Source organism: Glycine soja, chromosome 1, assembly GCF_004193775.1.
Source record: "Glycine soja cultivar W05 chromosome 1, ASM419377v2, whole genome shotgun sequence".
Taxonomy (NCBI): domain Eukaryota; kingdom Viridiplantae; phylum Streptophyta; class Magnoliopsida; order Fabales; family Fabaceae; genus Glycine; species Glycine soja.
The window spans coordinates 41,051,818-41,077,547 of record NC_041002.1 but is presented as its reverse complement, the minus strand read 5'-3'; the positions used below and the strand labels follow the sequence as shown (position 1 = coordinate 41,077,547).

Sequence of the window (25,730 nt, the reverse complement as noted above, 5' to 3'; positions counted from 1 at the left end):
ATTAATTTTTTAAAAAATTAATGTTAACAATCATTAAATAATATTATTTTTTTAAACCAATGTTAATATCATCACTTTAATATCGATTTTTGAAAAATTGATATTAATCAACTTATGTTATTTACAAATATATCACCTTTGTTAACATTCATGGAAAATTGATATTAAAGTGAAATGTTAAAGATATTCTTTCCGGTAGTGATATTAAAAAGAATATAAGGCTTGTTGAAAAAAACACAGTGACAGCTGTCATTTAATCGCTTGCAATGGCAACCTTTGCAATTGCGCTTTTTCACTATGCATACTCCCAGAATGTAAAAGGTATTTGTGACTCAAGTTTTAGCTAAGAATAGTGCTTGGTAGAAATTAAAAAAATGCCACCTGTTTACAAAATAGATATGATGTTCCTGGCTAGTTGTTTTTTATTTTCCAGTAGATGGTTTATTGTGAACTTAGGATAGTTTCATTTGACATTTTCATCACATATTCAGATAGATACATATTTTCTTTTAGTAATTGCTGGTGCTTCTTTTAGTATAATCATAATCATGTCATTTATATTCAAATTAATATAATGGTGGATGTCAATACATGACGAAAGGTAAAAATTCCGTCACATAAACACGCTAGTGTATTTTATGGCACTGCATGCCTTCCTTCACAAATTGCCTACAGCCACGCCATTCTGTTATGCGGCATGACAGCTATTTAACAATACTTTATCTACAAACTACGGGTTCTTTGCGGTTAACTCAAATGTAGAAAATTCCTATAAGGGTAAGGGTAAGGGTGCATATGAATAAAGCAACCGGGAAAAGGACGAACACAGATTAGCCGAATGAATGCTATCTATATATGCATGCATTACTGTGGTGTGGACTGACCGTTACATTTAAACTCATAATAAAATAATGGCTTAAATATGATTTTTCCCTTAAATTTTGGATCTGTCATTTTAATCTTTTAAATAAAAATTATTTTGTAATCTTTAAAATTTATAAAATATATATTTTTAGTTATTTTTTATTGATTTTGACAGTTTAAATGCACAATTTGTAATGATTTTTTTACTGCCGAAAGGAAAAAAAATATTTTACAAATTTAAAGACTAGAAAATATACATTTTAATTTATGGGATTAAAAAAAATAAATCCTTAAATTTAAAGAACTTAAAACATATTAAAGTCTAAGTTAATAAATGGTTTCATATTCCAGAAGCATGCAGCTCCAATGCCATGAAAGATGCAAAGTCCACAAGACTTGTATATATAGGATGAGAATTGGAAAGGGGGTTCGGTTGAATGTAGCTAGCTGACCCATATATCAGATTCCTTTTTTCCTTGCCACTTACCAGCATCTTACTCTAAAAGATGGGAACAAATAACAGACATGTGAATAATTGATGATCAAATCATTCCTCAACATGTAATTTAACATTATTATTCAGGTGTATATCTTGGTTAATTGCAGCAGTAGCAAATGTTAATTTTAATTAAATGCAATACACTAACACCGTCCATCTGTCTACAGATTGACAAAACAGAATTATACAACAAATAAGATAAATCTACTGTCATATTTCTAGTAATTTTTTTTACTTTTTTTAATCCAAAACCAGGCAGAGGGTATGGCCTACGTTACAAAAACGTGATTAAAATGAACTAAGGGTGAGTTTATGGTATGATGCTCCGTAACAATATTCGAGCTTTCTAATATTTAAATCCCCTCAGTTTGTTGATGTGCTAGAGACTCTTTGGCATTAAAATAAACAGAGAAGTACAAGCTTTGAGCGTTTAACATCCGAGCGGTTCTCAATAAAATACTTTCTGGATCGCCAAGATATCTTTTTGGTTGCTGCTCCTTCTCCAAACTAGCTAGCTATTTTTCACTCATCACCCTTTACCAGTTATTTTAATCATAAGTAGGAAAACACAGATATTGACTGTTAGGTGCAAGCTGTATTACTGACTTCGAGGGTCAGTTCCTCCAGAAATTCAGGGGAGAAAGGGGAGAATTAACAAGGTGAGGAAAAAGGGATTTCTTATTTTTCTGCTTCAGCTTGTTATTTACATAGTATTATATAGACATTCCCATAATAGAATTTGGATAATTGCTCTCCTACGAATATTCTAGTAACAGAATTCCTATTGCTATTTTGCCCACGAGGAAATAAGGTGCTGCAAGCATGATTTGGTGGAGATTCTCTAATTTCCCCCTTTTTCCGGTATTGCCCTCTTCAGCTCAAACATAATCTGCAAGGTAGGTGGGCTTCACAATTCTTCTTTTGCTCTTGGTCTCTTCTCCCTTTTGCACCCCTGTAGCTGGTGTTTCTTCTGTTATGGTCTCTTCTCCCTTTTGCACCCCTGTAGCTGGTGCTTCTTCTGTTAGGTTCGTATCACTCCATGGCCCATGGAAATCCACCTTGTCCTCAAGGTGGTAAGCCTGGCATAATGCAGACCAATCCTCCCAGGATGTGTCATCTGGGGACAGACCCTTCCATTGCACCAGTACTTCATAGGAATCCGCAGTCTTCCTATAGTTCAGAATAGCGAGAGGGGTAATAACAGGTTGGCCATTAATGAATTGGGTGGGTAAGGAAGTAACATGAGGTGGTGTCGGGTTGCCTTTGAAAGGTTTAAGTAACGAACAGTGAAAAACAGAGTGGATTTTGGCTGCTGCTGGCAACTCAAGTCGATATGCAGCTGTCCCGACACGTGCCAAAATTCTGAATGGGCCATAAAAACGTTTTGCTAACTTTCCTGAGTGTTCTTGAGTTCCTTTGACCGTTGACTGACGACGAGGCCTGAGTTTCACCAAAACCCACTCATTGACTTCGTAGCTTACATCTCTGCGAGCATTATCAGCGTGTCGTTTCATGATTTCCTGAGCTTTTAGTAATTTCTTGCGAACTGATTGAAACGTGGCGTCCCTATCCACGAAAAATTCTTCAACAGCATCAATCTTTGAGGTTCCCGCAAGATACTCAGGAAAGGAAGGAGGCTTGTGACCATAGGTAATTTCATAGGGTGTGACGCCGGAACTCACAACCCAGGAAGAATTATGTGACCATTCCACCCATGGCAAAAATTTGCCCCAATTCCCTGGCCGCCGATGAACAAAGGCCCGCAAATATTGTTCAATTACGCGGTTGAGGACCTCAGTTTGGCCATCACTCTGGGGATGGTAAGCTGAGCTCATCCTCAAGACCGTGCCACTCAAGCGAAATAACTCCTGCCAGAAGTGACCCATGAACAAAGGATCTCTGTCGGAAACTATACTTCGAGGGAGGCCATGAAGTTTGAGCACGATGTTCAAGAATAAAGAAGCGACCATGTGAGCCGTATGAGAGGTGGGCAACATACCCAAATGGATGCCCTTCGAAAATCGATCCACTACAACGAAGATGGCGGTCTGTCCGTGATAAGAGGGCAAGCCTATAATGAAATCCATGGATAGATCTTCCCATGGACGATGAGGAACTGGGAGGGGGCATAACAGACCTGCTGATTTCTTTGCTTCATATTTTGTGAGTTGGCAATCTAAACAATTGGCAATGAAACGAGTGACGTCATCTCGAAGTCCCGGCCAAGTGAAATTTTCCAATAGACGAGCCATAGTCTTAGTAACTCCGGCGTGCCCACCGGTGGGTGTTGCGTGATATTCCTGTAACAGAGTGGGGATCATGGGTAAGTCACGAGGTACCCAAATTCTTCCCTTATGCAGGACGAGGTCCTGTGTGATTGAGAATCCGGGATGGTTGGTTGGGTCCGCAAGGATTGCTTGTCGAAGTGTGTTGTAGTCCGGATGGGCATCCAGTTGCGTTCGTAACTCCTTCAGGAAGGAGAAGCATGGGACGGATAGAATCATGGTCAACGTGGATTGCTGTTCCGGCAACCTAGATAAAGCATCAGCTACTTTATTGGTGGATCCGGACCGGTATTGGATGTCGTAGTCGTAGCCCATCAATCGGGCCATGTACAAGTGCTGTTCGGGAGTCTGGATAACTTGAGTGAGAAGCTCCTTCAAGCTACGGTGGTCGGTGAGGATGGTAAAACGGCGGCCCAACAAGTATTGACGCCATTTACGCACGGCCGTCGTGATGGCACAGAGCTCGCGGACATAGGCGGAGGAACGCAACAGTTTGGCGGTGAAGGGCTTGCTGAAGAAGGCGATGGGGTGGCCTTGCTGGGAGAGGACGGCTCCCATTCCCACCCCCGAAGCATCAGTCTCCAAAGTGAATGCTATGGTGAAATCCGGCAAGGCTAGCACCGGCGCTGTGGATAGAGCCTCCTTGAGTTGGTCAAAGGCTAATTGGGCCGGAGTTGACCATTGAAAAGAGGAAAGGGTGGTGACTTTGACCAAAGGTGCCGCTATGGTCGCGTAGCCGCGGATGAACCGGCGATAAAATCCGGCGAGTCCGAGAAAGCTGCGTAAGTCCCGCGTGGATTGAGGAATTGGCCATTGTTGTATGGCGGAAATTTTGGAAGGGACTAGTTCCACACCTCGAACAGATACGACATGACCCAAATACTCCACCTGCGGCTGCGCGAAGGAGCACTTAGGTAATTTCAAAACAAACTGGTTAGTGAGTAATACCTCAAATGTCGTCTCGAGATGGCGCAGATGATCCTCAAAGGACCTACTATAAACCAGAATATCGTCGAAGAAGACGATGATGAATTGTCGTAAGTAGGGACGAAAGAGCATGTTCATCGTAGCTTGAAACGACGAAGGAGCGTTGCATAACCCGAACGGCATCACCTTAAATTCATAGTGGCCGTGGTGGGTTCTGAAAGCTGTTTTGGGTATGTCGGCATCATGCATGCGGATTTGGTGGTAACCTTGTAAGAGGTCCAATTTGGAGAAACAACAAGCACCGCCCAACTCATCTAAGAGTTCATCAATTGTCGGTATTGGAAAACGGTCTTTGACTGTAACAGCGTTGAGGGCTTGATAATCTACGCAAAAACGCCAGGAACCATCATGTTTCTTCACCAGTAAGACCGGTGAGGAAAACGGGCTGGTGCTGGGCTGAATGAATCCTTTCTGAAGCATCGCGTCCACCTGCAACTCGATTTCATGCTTTTGGAAGTGAGGATACCGGTAGGGACGAACATTGACCGGAGAGGTCTGTGGAAGTAAGTGTATATGGTGATCGGTGCTTCGTGCCGGCGGCAATGATTGAGGTTGTTGGAAAAGAGCAGCAAACCGGAAAAGTAGAGTTTGGATGTCAGGGGGGTATATCGGAGCATCCCCGGAAGGGGTCTCAGTGGGAAGCATAGTGATATGGAAGCAAAAGCTAGGGCCCCGAGTGCGACAGAAACGTCGAAATTGTGGGGAAGATAGTTGCCGGAGGTTAGCGTCATGGTCACCTTTCAATTCCACAAAGTGACCCTTATAGAAGAATTGCATGGAAAGGGTGGCATAGTCCGTTAGAACAGGCCCTAAGGATTGGAGCCACTGGACTCCAAGCACGACATTGGCGCCGGAAATTGGGAGCACATAAAGGTCCACCGTGAATTGCGAGGTCTGGATAGTCACCGGAATGTTCGCGCACACACGGTTACATTCGAGATGTTGGCCATTGCCAACCATTACTCGAAGTGGGCTGGTGGGTTGACATGGAAGGCCCAGGAGCGTGACCAGCTGTTCTTGAATAAAATTATGGGTGCTTCCCCCATCAATGAGGAAGATCACCTGGTGCTCAGCGATGGTGCCCACCAAACGGAGGGTCTCTGGTGCTACGTGGCCGGCCAGTGAATTTAGGCTGATTTGGGCTGGTACTGGGTCATATTGGGTATAAGTGTATTGGGCCGGGTCGGGGTCGGGTGGGTCTGTTTGTGGGTCGATAGGGTTTATTTGGTCATCCGGGGGGTCATCGCCTTCCACAAGTAGAAGGAAGACTCGAGAGGCGCACTTGTGCCCTCGATGGTACTTCTCTTCACATGTGAAGCAAAGCCCGCGTTCGCGGCGCAATGCGATTTCCTCCGATGATAACCGTTTGTAAGCTGGGTTTTGGCGTGGTGGTGTGGGTAAGAGAGGGGGGTTGTTGTGCGGAACGGGAGAGGGTGAGGGTGGGTACGTTGGTGGTGTAATGGTGGAGGGTGAGTACGTGGGTGGTGGGACGGTTGAGGGGGAAGGAGGGTACACAGTTGTAGGTGGGTGCGTCATGGGGTTGACGCGCGGAGAAGTCGTGGTGGTGATAAAGGGTGGTCGGGGGCGCGGAGGAGGTCTATGGTCCATCAACTTTTCCTCCTGGAGGCGAGCAAGGCCCGCGGCCTGAGCCATGGTCAGCGGTTGTGATGCTTGCACCTCGCGGCGTATGTCAGGGGAGAGGCCAGACACGAAGCAGCTGAGGAGAAAAGGAGAGGGCAATCCGACGACACGGTTGGCTAGGCTCTCAAATTCAGACAGGTAAGAACTCACGGTTCCCTTCTGTGTTAATTTGAAAAGTGCTCCGGTGGGATCCTCAAACTGTGACGGGGCAAATCTGGTTTGTAGTGCATGTAAGAACACCGGCCACGATGTAAATTGGCCGTTGTCGGACATCCATTGAAACCAGGCTAAGGCCCTTCCCTCCATATAAAACGATGCTATGGTCAAACGCTCATGAGCGGGAGTTCCATGGTACTCGAAAAACTGGTTGATCTTAAAGATCCAACCAGAGGGGTCAGTGCCGTCGAAACGCGGCACATCTAACTTCATTTTGTGGACTGATGCAGGTGAAAGTGATGGCGGAGGAAGGACAGGGGTAGGTGATGGAGTGGGTGAAGAAAGCGGAGGTAGACGATGAAGGAGTTCATCGATTTTGCTGGTCAAGGTTAGCTGTTGGTGTGTAAGGCGGAGAAGGGCGTCTTCGAGTTTGTCAGAAGGAGTGGGGCTTGAATCCGGCATCGCAACGAGAGCACCAAAATTGTTAGGTGCAAGCTGTATTACTGACTTCGAGGGTCAGTTCCTCCAGAAATTCAGGGGAGAAAGGGGAGAATTAACAAGGTGAGGAAAAAGGGATTTCTTATTTTTCTGCTTCAGCTTGTTATTTACATAGTATTATATAGACATTCCCATAACAGAATTTGGATAATTGCTCTCCTACGAATATTCTAGTAACAGAATTCCTATTGCTATTTTGCCCACGAGGAAATAAGGTGCTGCAAGCATGATTTGGTGGAGATTCTCTAATTTCCCCCTTTTTCCGGTATTGCCCTCTTCAGCTCAAACATAATCTGCAAGGTAGGTGGGCTTCACAATTCTTCTTTTGCTCTTGGTCTCTTCTCCCTTTTGCACCCCTGTAGCTGGTGTTTCTTCTGTTATGGTCTCTTCTCCCTTTTGCACCCCTGTAGCTGGTGCTTCTTCTGTTAGGTTCGTATCATTGACGATCACTTGAATACAAGAAATCTATTTATAATAGATATTTCTTGGAGTATATGATCAACTAAAAGAAAAATTAATAGTGTCCATATATCTTTTAACAAATTTTATGGAATAAACAATTACTTAATCTCTAAAAAGTGGAAGACATTGTGAAAATGTCAAATAATTTTTTAAATGTCAAAAAAATATCTCGATAACTATTTAATATCATGTTGCTCCCTAAATATATATTCATATTATTACTTAAATCACACTCTTTATAATTTTGGGCCAATATGTCATCATTTATATTGTCTATGTACACTTTTTACTTTCAGGATAATAGCACATTACTCAAATTAATTTTATGTAATAAGTAATCAAGTAAATTAAGAAAGTTTAATGTTCATCTTTTATCAATTTAAAATACTTGTCCGATCATAATTTATTATTAATATGATTTTTAAATTAAGTATTTATAAAAAAAAAATTTATTATATATAATAAATTATAATTAAATGACGGTTTTACACTATTAGTTGATAATTTTTTCTCATTAAGAAATTCCATTAGGTGTTTCGATTATTAGTGATCATATGCGCACAAGAAGATAATTTCTCCATGCAAATGAAGCACACCTAACTTAACTGCATGAACGACCCAAAAACACTCAACAACATAGCACCCCAAGACGGTAGAGACAACCTTAACCGAGAAACCAATGCTAAGCTTCACTATGCTCTAGACCTCACACGTGTCACTTGGAGAGTTACAGCACCTGCGTGTCTTCTTTCTCCTTTAGCCGCGTCTGTGTTGCACGTGTCAGTGCATGGCAACACTTACTTTTTCATTTTAACCCGTTGTCACCTTCTGGTTAATCCCCTCTAATTACAATGCATGGATATATATGAGTTACGAAACATTAATTTATATGTGAATATGTCACATTTTGTTCTCTATATAAACCCTTTAACCTATCTCTTCTTGTCACATAGCATAGCTTTGAACACAAAACCAAGTTAACGTTGCAATCGCATAATAATAACCATCCGAAGTTTATTGAGAGAAATTTGCAAGTTTGAAAAGAAACATGGCATCTCATCAACAAAACAAGCAAGAGCTTGATGAAAGGGCAAGGCAAGGAGAGACTGTTGTTCCGGGTGGCACTGGTGGCAAGAGCCTTGAGGCCCAGCAACATCTTGCTGAAGGTTTATTATCAATTTATAGAACACTAATTATAATTGTTTCCATACTTTTTACTTTTTTTTTTTTATATTTGTGCTAGATGAATCTCTCTATTTTAAAAATTTTATTTTCAAAGTATTATTATTCATCATGACACTTTACATATTTCTCGTTATTTTTTACTTTCTTTCAGATTATTATTATACATCACATCACTTAATCATTTCAAATTATTATACATCACATTTATTCATCATTTTCATTGAAATCACATTTATTCATCATATTTGTCCATCAAATTTTTATCTATATTATTCTTTTCATTAAAATCATTATTACCTATGTCATTCATCATTTTCTTTGAAATCACTGTTATCTATCATATTTGTCCATCACATTTTTGTCGATATTATTCATTACATTTGTCCATCATTTTCCATTGAAACCTATCATATTTGTCCTTCACATATTTTTCAATTTTTCTTTTTTATCTTTCATTTTCCTGAAATCATATCATCATTTTTTATTTTACTTTCTTATCCTTTTTAAGTTATGGACACTTTCATTAGAGGCGTAAAAAAGTTCCATCTTTTCCATAAATATCTCAGATCACTATTAATTTCTTCTCAAGTGTAATGATTGATGAAGTCATTTTTGTGTTTGGTATTTTGTTTGATATTCCATAAATATCTCAACCATTATTTTTCTCTCGAAGTGCGATTGATGAATTTATTTTAGTGTGTTTCGGTATTCTGCTTGATAACAATATCTGACTTTGGATTTTGGGGTTTGTTATTTTTGGTTATTGTAATCATATAACTAGGAAGGAGCAGGGGAGGGAAAACAAGGAAGGAGCAGCTGGGGACAGAAGGGTACCATGAAATGGGACGCAAAGGTGGGTTGAGCACTATGGACAAGTCAGGAGAAGAACGTGCTCAAGAGGAAGCCATTGACATCGATGAGTCCAAGTTCAGGACTGGTAATAACCAAGACAAGAACCAGAACAAGTGATCATGCAACACCCTTCACTATCATATGTAGTGTGTTCTTATGCTAGCTTAAATGCTAGTGTCTTAGTGTTTTAGGAAAGAATAGGTTATAAAAATGGTATAGGTAGCAGCTAGGTCAAAGTGTCATGTCATTGTGTCGTGAAATTATTAGCTAGCATGTTTAGTGTTTTAGGGTTTCTTTTGCATGTGTGTTTCTCTTATGGGGTGTAACTGATGAGTGAGGCATGGCTCTACTATAGCTATCTAAAAAATAATGCAAGCTTTTTTTTATCTCTTGTTCGTGTAATATATTTATCGTGCCTCCATTTCACTATTATGTATGTATCTATGGAGACCACGTTCAATACTAGAAGTAATGTTCTTAACTATGTTAACTTATCGTGGCAAAAAACCATATTACGTAATTCCAGATCAACTTAATTCCTTTTCAATTTTTATTTTTATTTTTTGTCTTGTATCGATGTCCAGCAACACTGAAGTTCTCTCTAGGTTTAAAATCTTTCTTCTTTTCCTTAGTAGAATTTTTTTCGTCGGAAAACAAATATCTTTCCAAAACGAATATTATCACAAAAATACATGCTGTTCTCTAATCACGAATAATATTATAAAGCAAATCATGCCATTGTCGAATGACTTTGGTAAGGGAACGTCGTCGTCTTGAAGCAACTAAATTAATGGAGTGAAAAAAATATTAGAAATGATAATAAATACTGATTTGCTGTCTATGAATAAATCTCTAAATTTTTAAAAAATCACAACTCCTACATGTAAATTTTGTAATGCTTGCATACAAATAAGCGTCTTATATTGCTCATGCTTTTACTACAAATAAGCAGCAGCTCTAGTTTTGGGTCGTGTTACTGTTAAACTTCCAACATAGTTGTATATATTTTGCAAAGGGAGAATTTGCGAAATTTTCGCAGACTTGCCAATTTTCCATGCATGAGCATCTATTCATTCTAAGACTCGATCAGGTTTAGATTAGAGTTTGAACTAATTTTAAAAATTTCTTTTAATTATACAAGAGGATTTTTATAAATTAGTATGCTAATTTTTTCAGAAAAAAAAATTATTTTGCAGTTTGTGTAATTTTGACTTGCTTAATAAAGAAATTGATTCCACATTTCTCACTAAGAGAAGTACTTCTGTTTTCTTCTCTTACCTTAGGAGAAGTTTATCCAATCTCTGTTGAGCAATCCTCGGGATCCTATTCGTTGCTCCCAACTAGAGCGAAAAAGTGCATATGACAGATTAGAGCAAGAAGCAACGTCTGCAATTACATTTTAGATGCTACGTTGTTCTAATGTTTTGTTTAAGACACAACCGACTTGACAGATTAATCAAGAACTGACATTTGTAATGACTTACCGACATTTTACACTAATTCTATACTTGTTATTTCTGTTTCGCAACCAATTTTTATGTGTTGCAAAATTGTCCAGCATTACTTGTTTTCAGTTGATTGGGCAATGTTAACAAAAGGGGGTAAAGTAAAAGGCTGAGAGAAGAAACATTCCGTACGAAGCCAACCTTGTATTCTGATTTTATTTATTTTTGGATAAATATCAAATTTGTTTCAAAAGTGAGGGATAAATTAATCTTCTAACGATAAAAAAATATAAATTAAATTTTTAAATATAAAAAGAAATACGATAGATTAATCTTATAGTTAAATTTGTAGGATCATTATATCATTCATTAGTAATGATCAAGAATTAATCTATATATTTTTAAAATTAATTTGATATTAAATTATAAAATTAAAAGATCAATTTTATAATTAAATTATTTGATAAATTAATTTATCATTTAAATTATTTGGTAGATTAATTTATTATATTTTTTGCACATTAAAAGTCAAATTTAAATTTTTTTCTGAGAACTAATTTAATTAAATTATTTGTTAGATTAATTTATATTTTTTGCACATTAAAAATCAAATTTAAATTTTTATCTTGTAGGACAAAGTAACTCAAAAGTGTTTCACTTTTAAGAATAAATTTGATTCTTTTTATTTTTAGTTTTTATTAGAAGGTAGATAAAGACTCAACCCTATATTAAAACTGATCGAGCCATGCGACCCCAATAATATCCCTCCACAAAAGAGATTTACATGTTGAATTGGCCAAACCATCAGCTAAATCATAGGTCCCTACTTAACAGACCAGTTTCTCTTTTTTTTCAAAATAAAAGTTTTAGGTGCACTGAATCTTAAAAATTCATCAGAACTAAGACGAACGAAACAATTATAAAAATACTTATAAATTATTCATCATTTCGTCAATAATGAGAATCAAACCCATATTTTTTTGAGAATTTATTCCTTAATCATTCTTGGCAGATCAGTAATTCTATTCACTTAGCTATGCAAATAATGCCCCATGCAAATGATGAAAATAACTATCCGCGGATAAAACTAACTTAACACTTAACGGCCACCTTTACTCATATTACGTTAAACAGGATAAGCCTCATTATGGCATCGTATACCATTACGGTAAAACTAATAGAGCCACCGTTTTTCAAGTCTCAACTGTCGTTCACGATATATTATTATCGATAAACAATGGGAATCAAAATTTTGGGAGATGAATATCTCTCTCCCTTCAAAGGATCATAACTTACATTACTAACATACATTTCTAACACCGACAGGCATCATTTTGCTTGAAGCATGAACTAATTGCTAACCCTAATAATTTTAACTCTAACCCAAGGATAGAAAAAACCCCACGGGTACGTCGATTTGTAGCTGTAAAACCTTGTTCGATGCTCAAGCTCATCGATCTTGTTGATTCTCTATAGTATGTACCTGGCTCATATCATCAGACCAGCATTGTATGTCTTCAGCCCTGCAGGTACATCTCTGACGCTGCAAGGGTTTGAGGATACTTTCTACCTACAACAAGTGAGCGGATTCAGGTAACTTCAGAGCAAGTAAGGAAATGCAAAATTCCAATACGTAAACAATAAGAACCTGCACCACACATTTCAAAAACTGAAGAACAGGAAATAAGGTAATACAGAACATGTTTACAACCTCATGTGTATGAAAGGAATGCCCCCTGGCATCTTATTTGTCTACTACCTCAGGAATGATGGCTTTGCCCAAATAAACCTGTTGCATCTCCTCTCTCCAAATCTGCAAAACAGCATTCTTAGTGTGATTTTTTCCTTCAACAAATCCATAATTAGGAAACATTTTAAGATTTGAAGTAGACTTTTTTCCTTACAATTATTTCCTCTAATTTTGGTTTTGATCCTTATATAATATTTTTGTATCGGTTTCTATGTTTTCACTCAATTTTTGTTCCCTATTGTTGAGTATCAACATTCAACACCATACTTATAACATATTCAGATTCTATTCCTTATAACTTCTATTAATAAAAAATAGCTCAATTTTCCAAGAAAGATTGCTCGCTATACATATCAAGGTAATGGTCCTTGAGAGTCCAAAATCTTAATAGTACTATGAAACTATAAGGGCCAATATCCAAGGAAAAGAATTACAAGGATTTTTTCAGGTCAGGCAATTATAAGGATTAAAACTCGAAGAGTGAAATAGGGACCAAAATTTATTTTGCACCATATTTAAATACACACACCAAGAAAAAGGTCTTGTTAAGATGGCAATGCCCTTAGAACCATGTAAATCAGAGATAGAAAATTAAAACTAGAAGCAGTTCAATTTTCACCTTCAAGTAATTAACATAATTTAATAAATAATAAATTTTGTGTCCCATTCCCAAGATCCTTATAATTCAACCATACATGAATAGTGTAATTTAATTAAAATTGTGTGAAAAATTAACAGCTGTAACAAGTTATATAAATAATTTAACCATAAATAAGTCCATACCGTATCACGGAATTCCAACCGGATGTGAGGAACGTTTGTTCTCTGAATGTCATTTCCGCGTGGCCCACTCTTGTAGTACTCCTTACCAATCCAATGTGACTAAAACAAGAAACAGATCAGTTTTAAAACGCTATGATTTAGTAACAGGTATGTATGTTTCATGTAATAACCTAATTTGGATTCAGACTATCATTTCACTTTCATCATAAAAGAAAAATGTTAGGATTCAGCCAATCAATTGTAAGGTATGAGACTTGAGTCCCTCAAATGATTCTAAAGTGGGATTTAAAAGGTCTTGGCCACTCCAGCTACAACGATTAGTTTTTGAGGTGTGGGTCTTCCAAGGTATCAATGGCATCACTCTATCAAAGCTTTCCACTGTTTCTCACCTAAAACAGGTGGTGACGCTGACATTCCAATGTTTGCCAAATGGCTAGTTCATAGTCATCCCACAAAGTGCCAGGGTTGCAGAGCGTGGTGGTAGGATGTTAGAATTCAATTGCAAGGTGTGGGAAGTATGGATTCTACGTGGGGTTTAGACGGCCTTGGACTCTCCAACTACAAGAAGTAGCTTTTGTGGTGTGATTCTCCGAGAAGTCCAGTTTACCCGCTCCAACTTCAAACACATGAATCTCTCAGCTTTCTGAAGAATGCACAATAATCCTTGACACATTTTTTTAAGTTTCAGGACCAAAGTGCTCTAGATTTGAGCATAGAGACTATGTTGGAGAAGTATAAATTAAATTATTTTGAAGAAGAAATTAGATCAACAAATGGTGACATGATTTTAGCACCGCAATTTCCATTGATGTTTGACAGACAACTCTACAGAAGGATAAATACAATGTTAAGGGATCTTGTAATTTTAAGCTTGAAGACCAAGTGGTATTGAACCTAAGTCGGAGGGCACAAATTGGAGTCTTCTCTATTAAAAAATAGAGCTATTTGTAGTCAACATATTCACAGCTAATATGCTGTATTGCTGTTCACTGCCCCATATTCTATCGTAGATTTAAATAAAAATTTATAGCAGGCTGTAGAATTTTATTTTATTTTCACCAAAATAACTATAATCAACTCGAACTAAAAAATACTAAAAGATAATGGACTGTAGTACATTAAGATAATCGTATTAAATGTTGATATTGCATATTGGGTCATGGTGATCTATGGTCTATCACAACTCTGGGTGCCCCTGGACACATGTCAGGATAAGAATTTAAAAAATTGCATTGAGGGGTAGAGGATTTCATTCACAAGAGAATCAGGACGAGAAATGTACCTTTAAAGCATGTGAGAAACCTGATTGATAAACTGAATTACGGGCAATCTCACATAAATCACATGAGCTCAACTTCCACACCTGTAAAGTAAGAATTATGTCCTGGATGTGAGCATTGCTTGTTCATATGCCATGCCCAGATTGAGAGGGGGGAGAGAGAGAGAGACAGAGAGCTCACAGAAGCAGCTATGCTATATTCTTCAACCAATGGTTCCTTTGTTAAGTGAATTTGGAGAGGATCATCAGTAGAAAGTGACACATTCAGACCCCGTAAGAAGAACATTGGAAAAGGATTCCGATGGTAGTCTAAGAATAGGGAGTTATTGCTCAAAGGAGACATTGCCAGCCCAATCTAATAAAAAAATAAACTAAAATTAGCAACTACAAATATCACAACCAAGTAATCAATTGAAAAAAGGGCCATACCTGGGCTAAATAATATAAATATTGAAGCACAGGAGATTTTTTCAAATTGATTCCATGTGCAATGTTGTGAGCCGTGAGAAAGGTTGCTGCAAGGTGGTCAATATCACCAGCCTAAAGCGAATATGATGCATCAGTCTCCTCAAAACAGTTAACAAATAGACAGAAAATATATTCAAATATATACCTCTCCAGAATGTGGACGGAATTTGATTGTTGTCATTCCCTTTGATTCTCGAAGCTGAGAAATAATTATATTAGGTTAACTTTGGTGTGTCAAAACAAAGCTCAAAAATTCAAACACTGATGATGAAGTTGCAGAAAATTATTGGAATACATTACTATATTAAGAGACAGAAAAGAGCAACTGGGAGAATTAAAAATATATGAGAAATATGTAGTAGTAATATTCATTGGATGATTGACCTAATTAACTTGATAATCTAAACCAATTACCCAATTCAGTTCTCAGAATTTATTTTTACAACCCAAATCAATCTGATTACCCAATTAACCTTTTTTTAATTTTTAAACATTTAAATTTATACATGTTAAACTTTAATATCTAGCTCGCATCTACTTCTGTTCTTTTCATCCATTTTCGCCTTACTTATTGTGATTAAGTTTAATTGGCCATGATTGCTATCCAACTGATTTACCATACTTATGAAAGAGATAAATAAGACATGCAATATATTAATTAAAATAATAAACAACAACCATTTTAGCTAGTAGTAATATAAAATTAAAAAATGTTCTCTTATAAAGAAGATAATGTGAGGAACAAAATTAAAAAACATATAATAATTTTTTTTATCTTAACCTGGTAACTCAAGCCACAAACCAATCCAATCTTAATAGGATTGATTTGGTTTGAATTGGCCAAAAAGATTTTTAAAAACTGAATCAAACCAACCTAACTAATGTGGTGGGTTTGCATTTTATTACATCTTAATCCCAACCAAAACCAACCTATAAACACCTCTAGAACTATGCAACATATCTATGCAGAGAATAAGAAGAGAACAACCACTATTTGGTTCCTTTTTTTATTCTTTCCATAATCAGTAAAAAAGAAGCTTGTTTTCTTCTTGAAAGAGTAAATAGATAAGCCGTAAAAAATTGATACATATTCTGGAGAAAAAGTTACATACCTTGTTTAAGGTGTAAAGATTTGCATAACAGTAATAGACATAGTATGAAAATGCCGGATTGAAAACATTAGTCCATTGCTCAGGTGTAGGCATGTGTTTTGTTGGCCGTCTTTCAGGTTTGCTTTCATCATCAACCAAATCCAACCCAACAACCTAAAAAAGTGTAGAGAATTAATACCATACAGTACTGAAATAAGATAATGTCTGGTTCAGCTTATTTTAGAAAAATAATTATTTTTTTCTGAGCTTTGTGTGGGAGCTTTTGAAAAATAAGCAATTATTTATCTAGGATTAAGCTGAACCAAACATTATGATGAGGACAAATCTAAAGACACTTCATCTTTGGAGGACTAAAATTGGCTGTTTACTCCAAAAGGTCAACGTAGATGAATAACACACCTGTTTCAGGAAAACATGCAGCTGAGGATGTGAATCTGGGTTGACAGTGACCTCAAAAAGTGGAATGAAAATATTGTCGAGCATGTTCTGGAATGATGTCACAATTCCCATTTCTTTGTACACATTGTACAACCGTGGAAGCTGCAAGACATTTATAAGAACTACCATCAATTGCTAACACTATATAATTGGCTGAGCAAATTAAGGCAATAAATGAAAAGCAGGAAAAGCTCCCCAAATTCTTATTATTTAGCAGTCCAAAATAGTTTGTAGATTGGGAGAAATAATAAATTGTTGCCATATCATTATGAGAAATAAAACCAATCTGTGCTCTAAACAAATAATTAAAGAATACCTGAATCAACCAAACGACATTCTCGCTGTACAAATCATTATTCACTATCCAACTGGCTAGTTGGTCCCACTCACTTTGCTTCCTACCATATATTGATATTCTATATTCAGCCATCTGTGAATAAATAAGGCACAGAAATAAGTTAACATCTAGATGGGGATGAGCATATATAAACTACAGTCAAGAAATGGTAAATTATTGTCAACAAGTCCAAACACATTGGCCAACATAGGTCCTCATACTTATGAACATTATTGCATCATTGGGTAGTGGTAGATGTACATTGTTGGGATCAGTCTTATTTATGTTTAAGGTAAGAAAATGATTGTTATGGTACAATATTGAATTCCTACAATCAAACAGTATATGATATTTAAGTCAAAAGAGAACTCCAGCCGTAGAGAAATATTTTTCATCACGATACCCTGCCAAGAAGCACTGTCAGACTGTCTTACATCACTGACATGATAAAAAAGGACGTATATGTGTGTGTTTACACACAAAGACTCAAGAAAGCACCTGATATTTACTGGCAGCAAGATCTGAAAACACTTGCTTAGTTAACTCACCAAGAAAACGACCTATTCAATGCAAGAAAAAAGTATTAGAACATAGAAGTAAAGATGCTAAAATATTGAAGACAGATAACAAATCATAAACACCTAATAATAATTGGAAGCCATTCATTTATAGTCTTTTCACTCTTTATGAACCCACAGGTGGCATTAGCAAATGCTTTCACAAAAGCAATATAGAAGTTCTTCCAAGGATGACCATGGCTGTTTGAAATTCAAATTTCAAACCTTGATAAATATATACTACTCCTTAGAAGAGAGGATTTTATTTATACTGCACTGCATTTCCTAAATAAATTGATGATATAATACTGCATAACAAGCATTGAGATGCATCCACCTAAAAGATTGTATATACAACAATCAATAAATTAGTGCAATACAGGATTCTACAATATTGATATAGGCTTCAAGAAAGCCCTCCAACTTTGGGTCATATGCAAAAATACCCAACTACACCAACACAACTTCTGCACTACCAAAATGCACAAACCAGTGTATATTGACCCACTCAGGCATGTGCAGAAAACTTCCCTACATTGAATATGAGTGCTTTCAGGTGTTTAGGGAGTCATATTGATAGGTTTAAAAGCACGCTGAGTTTCTGCACATGATCCATAGTTTGGATGATGTTAATCTGTGATAGAAAAACCTCATTTGAAACTTTTAAGTAGATTTTATTAAGTAAAAATACTGCACAAAACCATGGGATATTTCAGCCACTTTGAATTTGATTAAAGTAACACAGGTGATAGGACTGTTATACCCAAAAAAAAATGTTACCTTGAATGAGATTATCCTGCTTAAGAAATATCTCCCTGAGCCTACTTTGACCGCAAGGATTGTATTTAAGATTGAACTTATCAAAGCGATGAAAAGTACTCTTGTCTGCGTGAACGTCCAAAAGGTCAACATTGAGGTCATATCTGTTAAAAAAGGACAGCAGAGGATTAATTCCTAAAACATACAGCTAGCCAATTATAACTATAATAATTACAAAAGCTCATTACCCAGACAAATCTAAACTCTTGAAAACCTCTTCCAACGTTAGATATGTCCCATCTCGAAATATTACAACCTGAGAATGTTAAAAGTATATACAGTGCACATCAGCTTCGTAAAATATATAATTCACATGTATCAGAGATTAAAAAATAACATAATTCATCATGCTACATACTTCTGCAAGGGATGACAATAAGCCAATCATTTCAGGCATATCAATAACATTTCATAATCCATCAAGCTAATAGATACACTAAATTATATTAATATATTATTACATTAAATACTCACAAGAAAATGCACAAATTTATATTTACACTCTTAAAAAAATCCAATTTGTGCTCTATCACTTATGTCATACAGTTCATCTGAGAGGGGAAAAAAGGGGGCTACTGCAGAGTATGTTACATCACAGCAAGATCCAGAATATCACCTCATCAGGCTCTTTTCTCAGCTTTGACTTTATGAACCTTAAAAGATGTTTCTGATTCATGCATGCTGAGTGGTGGACATGAGTATCAACTTTTCTAACATTATAGAAGTCTCGATGTGGAGCACTCTTCTGAGCAAGAAATTCTCTATCCGCATTTAGCATCAAATGAAGATTGAATTTCTGAAAAATACAGAAATTGTCAAACAACAATTGATTCTTGTATGTAATTAAAATACAAGCATAGGCTGCAGTTTGTTTCAGTAAATTAGAGATGTACTTGTTCTAGAAGATTGAGCCTATGATGGCATAAAGTTCTTATATTCCCTGCTGCTATGACTCGAAGTAAGTGATGAAGATCAGTGAAAAATGTAGTTGCATCAGCTACAGGAAAAAGCTCTTCTTTTGCTGCAAGTAATAGGCAAGCATGCATAAGATCCCACCTTGAGTGGTGATAAAATTACCAAGTTTATCAATAACAAATTCCTGTTACTTACCATCTCTATCTGGATATACACAAATAACCCCATCTTGCATTTCAAAATAATGCTGTAGCACAAGAGAAATACAACTAATTTAATCACAGCATATAACATAGGGAGATCCAAGTTTTCAGTGGTGGGAGAAAAAAACTCACATCAGAATTTCCTTCAGGAATGTATAAAAATGGATCTGGGTTAGGCTTGGGTGTGCTGGGGTCGGATATAACTTCTTTATCCCACGGAGCAACAGCTTCTCTAAAAACATATCTTTTTCTCATTTCAAGGCATTCTTGCAGAACCACATAAGCTTCAATTTCATCAGGTGACGGAGCCTCTAAACAAAAAATATAACAATTATAGTTTACTATAAATTTTCCAGATATGCAAATATTGTAATCAAACAAGTGTTTGAAGGAGGGGGATTCTATACATCCCATGAAAAACCCATTCAAAGCAATTTCTTTGCACTCAAGAGAATGAGGAAGAGTAACATGTCAGAGTTCATACCAAGAGGAGTTATTCTCAATCTTGTGAAAGTTTCATGCTCTGGCTCTTTCCTCAGAATGTCAGCTGCTATTGGATCAGGCTGCACACCATGCAGGTCACCAGAAACACTATGAGAGCGGATCATACTCGGTGTAATTGCCATCTGCTCTCCATTGGCATTAACATGATTAGGTAAAGTCTCAAATGGGATTTTACCTTCTGGACCCTGCATACAGGTGATTTCAATTTTCAACTCACAGATCATTCAATTTTTTTGCTTTAGCTAATATAGAGCCCTGTGTCATGTGATGATCAAAGCATAGCGAAAGAGCAATAGAAAAGGCTGGATTAATTCAAGCCCAGGGAAACAGGTCAGGCATTAAGAAAGTAGGGAGAGAGAAACAGAGAAAGTTAATTATCATCTCCAAAGTAAACCTCCTTTTTATATAGAATATCAAATGAATGATAAACCTAATTCATGTGCATAACACACTTACAACAGTCCCATTTGCATGCAGATATGTAGTATCAAGTTTAACTTTGTCTGTCATGTTATCTTCATCATCTGATCCTTCTACACTTTCAAAGGCACTGGCACTTGCAACAGGGGACTTGGGAGAAGTTGGTCTTAAAAGACTTCTCTTAAAGGAACCAGATTGGGATGATTTTCCTGTAAGAAACATATCTTAGTCAGCAAAAAAATGAAGATGAACACTTTCAAACAGACAATTTCTGTTCATGGGCAGGTAGTGCATCAGAAAGATGTGTAGTATAATGCAAACAATGGTTGATGCTACTGCAACATTTGCCAGAGAACCTTTCCATAGATTAAAAACAGGAAAGAATTTAAAGTATATCTTAATTCTGGGGCCACTGCAAAGGTATATCAGTAAAAATTGCAAAAAAAAAAAAAAAACAGAGAATTATAACTTTCTTAAAGAAAAAGGATGATCTTCTAATACTGTATTGTTGAATTCCTAGCTAGTTTATCAGGAATATGGGTCCAAGAAGACTGATCCACTAAAGAGAAATTATTCAACAGGGATAAGTTTATTCAGTCTTTTAGTCATTCCAATACTTCGGTTTATTTCCCTTATACTTTCTTCTCACTTTAACTTTCATTTCCATCTGACTTTATGTAATCTCCGTTTTGTTCATTGGAACCTACTACACCTAATAGTTTGCTTACTTTTTAGTGAACAATTATAAGTTCAGACGTTAAATCATATCATATCTCTTGGTCCATGCCAGCTCCTAAACTCCAAGTGACATAAATTTTAGTGAACCATTATAATCCAGCCTTTAAAATGATCTAAAATTAGTAAAAATCATTGAGGTATTCCTAAATAAATTTCTGACAATTATAGGTGAAAATAGGTCAACAAGTTCGGGTCTTTAAACTGCAGATTTCTAAATTGCTATGGAGACTCGTCTACATCCAGCAATATCCTCACTTTTGTCTTATTTTATGCCCAAGTAACCCTGTTTCACAGATAAAAAAAATACATGAATGCAAACTAGTATCAAACAATCATAAAACAGACGATCAACAAAAACATCGGAATCAATTCCTTCCAATTTCCCATGTCACACCAAAAAAAAAAAGAAACATCCACACTCCTTAATTACTCCTTAATTAGAAAGTTCTCCACACTATTCACAATCCAAGCTCCACAAAACCGATCAAATGACTTCCACACACTAACCAAATAAAATCCAACACAAAACAACTAACACTACTCTCATTAAAAAAAATCTTGAGAAACAATAAAAAACCACAAAATCACATAATCCCAGATTAAACCTGGAAATTTCCACCGCAGCCATACCTTCCCGGAGCGTGTGCAACCTTGGCAGCCCCGCCGGAATCCCCTCGACGTGCACCGGCCCGTTCCGCTTCTCGTCCCCGTCGAACCCGCCAGAGATCGCCGTGACGTCCGGCAGCGACGCGGAGCCCCGGCGGTATCCGCCGTTGCGGCGCTTCCTGGAGCTGCCCCGGCGCTTCTTCGCGTGCGCCGGCGGCGATTCAGCGTCGGAGCCGCCGGCGTCAGCCTCCCTCTCGACCGTACGCGCGAACTCCAGCAGCTGCGCGAGCGTCTTGCGGTGCATGTAGTACGCCGACACGGCCACGACGGAGGCTCCGACGAGCGCCGCCAGGGCCAAATGCACCGCGTGCGTATCCATGTATGATCAATCGCTGACTCTCTCTATCTCTCTTCCCCGAGTTTCTCTCTTTAACTGAAATCGTTTGCGCCTTCACGAAAATGAATGAAATATGAGCGTTGTGTTGAAGTGGTGAAAGAGAGAAGAGAGAAGAAAAAGGGATAAAGAAAAACCCTACTACTGAACAGTGAGTGAAAACTGCGAAAGCACTCTCAGAGTTCGCTCTGTGTTAAATGGAGACAAGTATTGGCTCGCGCTCTGCTATTTATACACAAACGACGCAGATAGGACGTGGATGGATTGGATGGATACCTCTCTCTCTCTGTTTTTTTTTTTTATGGTTCTCTCTCTTTACTCTGTCTTTGTATGTATTTATTTAAGAGAGAGAAAAACAATTAATACTAGTTAACTATTGAGAAAAAAAACTTTACACATTGATTGATAGAGTTAAATAATTTTAATTTTAGTCTCTCGTCTTATAAGTTTGTTAACTTAAAAAAGATTAGATAATAACATACATAATCCAATCACAATATTATATATATATGATAAATTTTATTAATTTTTAAAATAAATATACTAAAATAATTTAAATAATAATTTTATGATCGAATAATAATATAAAAATTATTTTACATTATTAATACATAGTTCTTATCCTCTTTAAAAAAATTATCTTAAGAAGTTAGTATTTTAACAGTGATTTTTTTATTAAATTAACTGAAAATTTAATTTATTAAATTATAAATATTTAATAAAAGACAGAAAATGATAAAATTATAATTTATTTAAAAAAGATAATTAAAAAATTTGATAAATATATTAAAAATAAAAAATATATAATATAATATAAAAAATTAAAATAATATTTAAACAATACTATTTAACCTTCTAAAAATATTAAAATCTACTTAAAAATTATTATTTATCAAATAATTAAACAATTTTTTTAATTATTAAAAAAATAAAAATTAATAAAATATTTTATCAAATACAATCCTATCAACAATGATATGCAATTGTATATTTTATCCAGTAAGTGTACCATCATCATTAAAGTTGTAATTATTAGGAGTAATTTTCTAAACTTAAACTTCCTTTTCTTCGCAAATTTCACTATCAGCTTTTTGCTGGTGGAGATGGGGTTAAAAAAGAGTATAACCTGAGTTGGGTCCACTTTTTCCGTAACAGTAACTTTAGTAGTATCAACTTTTACCGGGGTACTATTATTTTGTTTTATTTTTTATTATTAATAGATTAATGATTATATCTCTGTAACTATATGACTTTTATATTGGTTTTCTTTTTATTTGAAAGCTGCTTTGCAGATTGTTCGTTAGGATCTTCAAGGAATAAATTTTAAAACATATATAAGAGTTATTTATTACTTATTTGAAAAGTAACTAAGGATTCATTTGTTTATTTAAAAATTATACTATTTTTCACAATAAATTTTTTATTTCACGTTTGATGTAAAAAAGATTATGCATAACATAAGTGAATAGGTGAGGAGATGATTAAATTTCTAACTATTATTACTCAAAAAATTATAATATAACTTTTTATCACAAGTGCAAAATATTAAAAAAAACATGTATCTCTATTTATATCTATTTAATAATCAAAAAATAGTAATTAGTCAACATAATCATTTTAAAAGAAAATACTGGAAAAAAAATTATAATCTATGTCTCTTTTTTATTTCAATAAACTTATTAAATTTGATATGAATTGTATTAAGATAATTAATATTAAATATTTTAGATATATAATAAGAGCAATGGAATGTGCCTTGAAGACGAGTGAAAATCGAACAATAAGGACACAGCCGAAGATAAGATTAGCCCAATTACGTGTATATTAGTCAAATTGATAGCTGAATAACCAAAATGTGGTCCAACGTGAACAAACATTATTTTCGACAGTTATATCATATATTTTTCTACAAATATATGTTTGAAAATGTTTGCAAAATATATCATATCAATACACACCATGCACTGATAAAAAAAACAATGACCCGTAAAAGAAAAAAACACAAGATGCTTATGTCCCTTAATAGGATGTATCAACATTGACATAAATGGTAATAGTTTGTGTTCCTTAATTAAGTAATTTTAAGGTTTATTTTTTATTAGTCTTTGGTTATAAAATAATTGGTGATAAAAAAAAATATTTATCTTATATGTGTTAATGCTAATCACCAAACTTAGTCAATGTTTATAATTAATATGAAAAAATCTTTGATTAAATATTTAAATTAATGTATTTATTATAGTTTTATTCGATTTTTTGAATTATTTATTTTATAGTAGCCACGGTTAGTCATCAAACTTAGTAATGATCTAGAATGAGTTATAAAGAGAAAGATATCAAATATATAGAATTTTTTTTGTATATTATATGGATGATCCAATTCATAAATATCATGATTGGAAAAAAAATATCGTCTTAATACGAGAAAGAGGTGAAACATAATCAACTTGAATTCACAACAGCAAATCTTAACCAAAGATTGAACTTATTATCTCATATTTGTTTTTTTGAAAAAATACTCACACTCATTTTGGCCCTTAAACATATATTGATATCATCAAGTTTACACTACATGTAACTGTTGGATTAATAATTCACAAATTAATATGATTGACAAATTACACTCTCAAAAACTTTTTTTCCCTAATTTTAAGGACTGTGTGTAGCACAATACAATTTCAAAATGGCCTTTTACACCAAATATAAAAATAATATGCAACTTTTGTTTGATCGTATTTGAATGTAATATCCAATTTGAAACAAACACTAAACCTTAAATCAAACCAAACTAATCTTTTGTTATTCAATTTGAATAAGTTTGGTAGCTTGTTAAATTTTTTCTTATTTTTATAGGACTTTTAAAAATATTTTTAATTGATAAATAATAAAATAAATTAATATAATGTAGAATCTAATTATCTAATAATATACAAACAAGGTCCTGGCAATGCATTGAAATTACACCAATGTCCCTCCTTTGTTGAGGTGTCAAGATTTTATGCATCCATTTTGCCGCCCAAAAACGTCTCCATCACGTTGTGTGTTCCAATGTGCTATGTTCCAACCAATGTGTTGTATTCCAACCAATGTGTTGTGGGCAGAGTTCAGAGAGAGAAGGAGAAAGAATACAGCCTAGAGTGAGAGAAGGAGAAAGAAGACAGTATGGAGTGAGAGAAGGTGGAAAAACTCACCACCAACCCTGAGCTGAAAACTCTATGAGTACCGGTTCATAACCACACAAATACTGCGATTTTTATCTCAAAACTCCATGAGTACAAGTTCGTTTTCTTTGTTTCTTTACTTTACGGTTTAACTCCATGAGCTGAAAACTCCATGAGTATCGGTTCATAACCACACAAATGCTGCGAGTTTTATCTCAAAACTCCATAAGTACAGGTTCATTTTCTTTATTTCTTTACTTTACAGTTTAACTCCATGAGTATCGGTTCATAAATACACAAATGCTGCAATTTTTATGTCAAAAGTCTATGAGCTTCTCGATCCTTTCCTTTATTTTATTTTTGTCTTCTCTC

At 35.7% G+C, this 25,730-nt stretch overlaps 2 protein-coding genes across 2 annotated transcripts; one reads left to right on the top strand and one right to left on the bottom strand.

The window, feature by feature from the left end:
• The first annotated feature begins 8,310 nt into the window (after positions 1-8,310).
• Positions 8,311-9,833, top strand: LOC114405082 (protein SLE3). Its single transcript, XM_028367762.1, has 2 exons — positions 8,311-8,558; positions 9,359-9,833. The coding sequence occupies exons 1-2, from the start codon at positions 8,441-8,443 to the stop codon at positions 9,544-9,546; spliced, it is 306 nt and encodes a 101-aa protein (XP_028223563.1). The 5' UTR covers positions 8,311-8,440; the 3' UTR covers positions 9,547-9,833.
• Positions 9,834-11,956: 2,123 nt separating this feature from the next.
• On the bottom strand, positions 11,957-22,409 carry LOC114416040 (AMP deaminase-like). The gene is made up of 20 exons (XM_028380923.1): positions 21,828-22,409; positions 20,496-20,668; positions 20,020-20,224; positions 19,668-19,846; positions 19,528-19,579; positions 19,311-19,438; positions 19,034-19,213; positions 18,606-18,673; positions 18,379-18,521; positions 17,540-17,601; positions 17,021-17,134; positions 16,666-16,806; positions 16,267-16,419; positions 15,300-15,353; positions 15,116-15,226; positions 14,868-15,041; positions 14,690-14,770; positions 13,408-13,506; positions 12,586-12,687; positions 11,957-12,444 (listed from the first exon to the last, which is right to left on the bottom strand). Exons 1-19 carry the CDS (start codon positions 22,180-22,182, stop codon positions 12,619-12,621), a joined length of 2,541 nt encoding a protein of 846 aa, XP_028236724.1. The 5' UTR covers positions 22,183-22,409; the 3' UTR covers positions 11,957-12,444; positions 12,586-12,618.
• Positions 22,410-25,730: the final 3,321 nt, after the last annotated feature.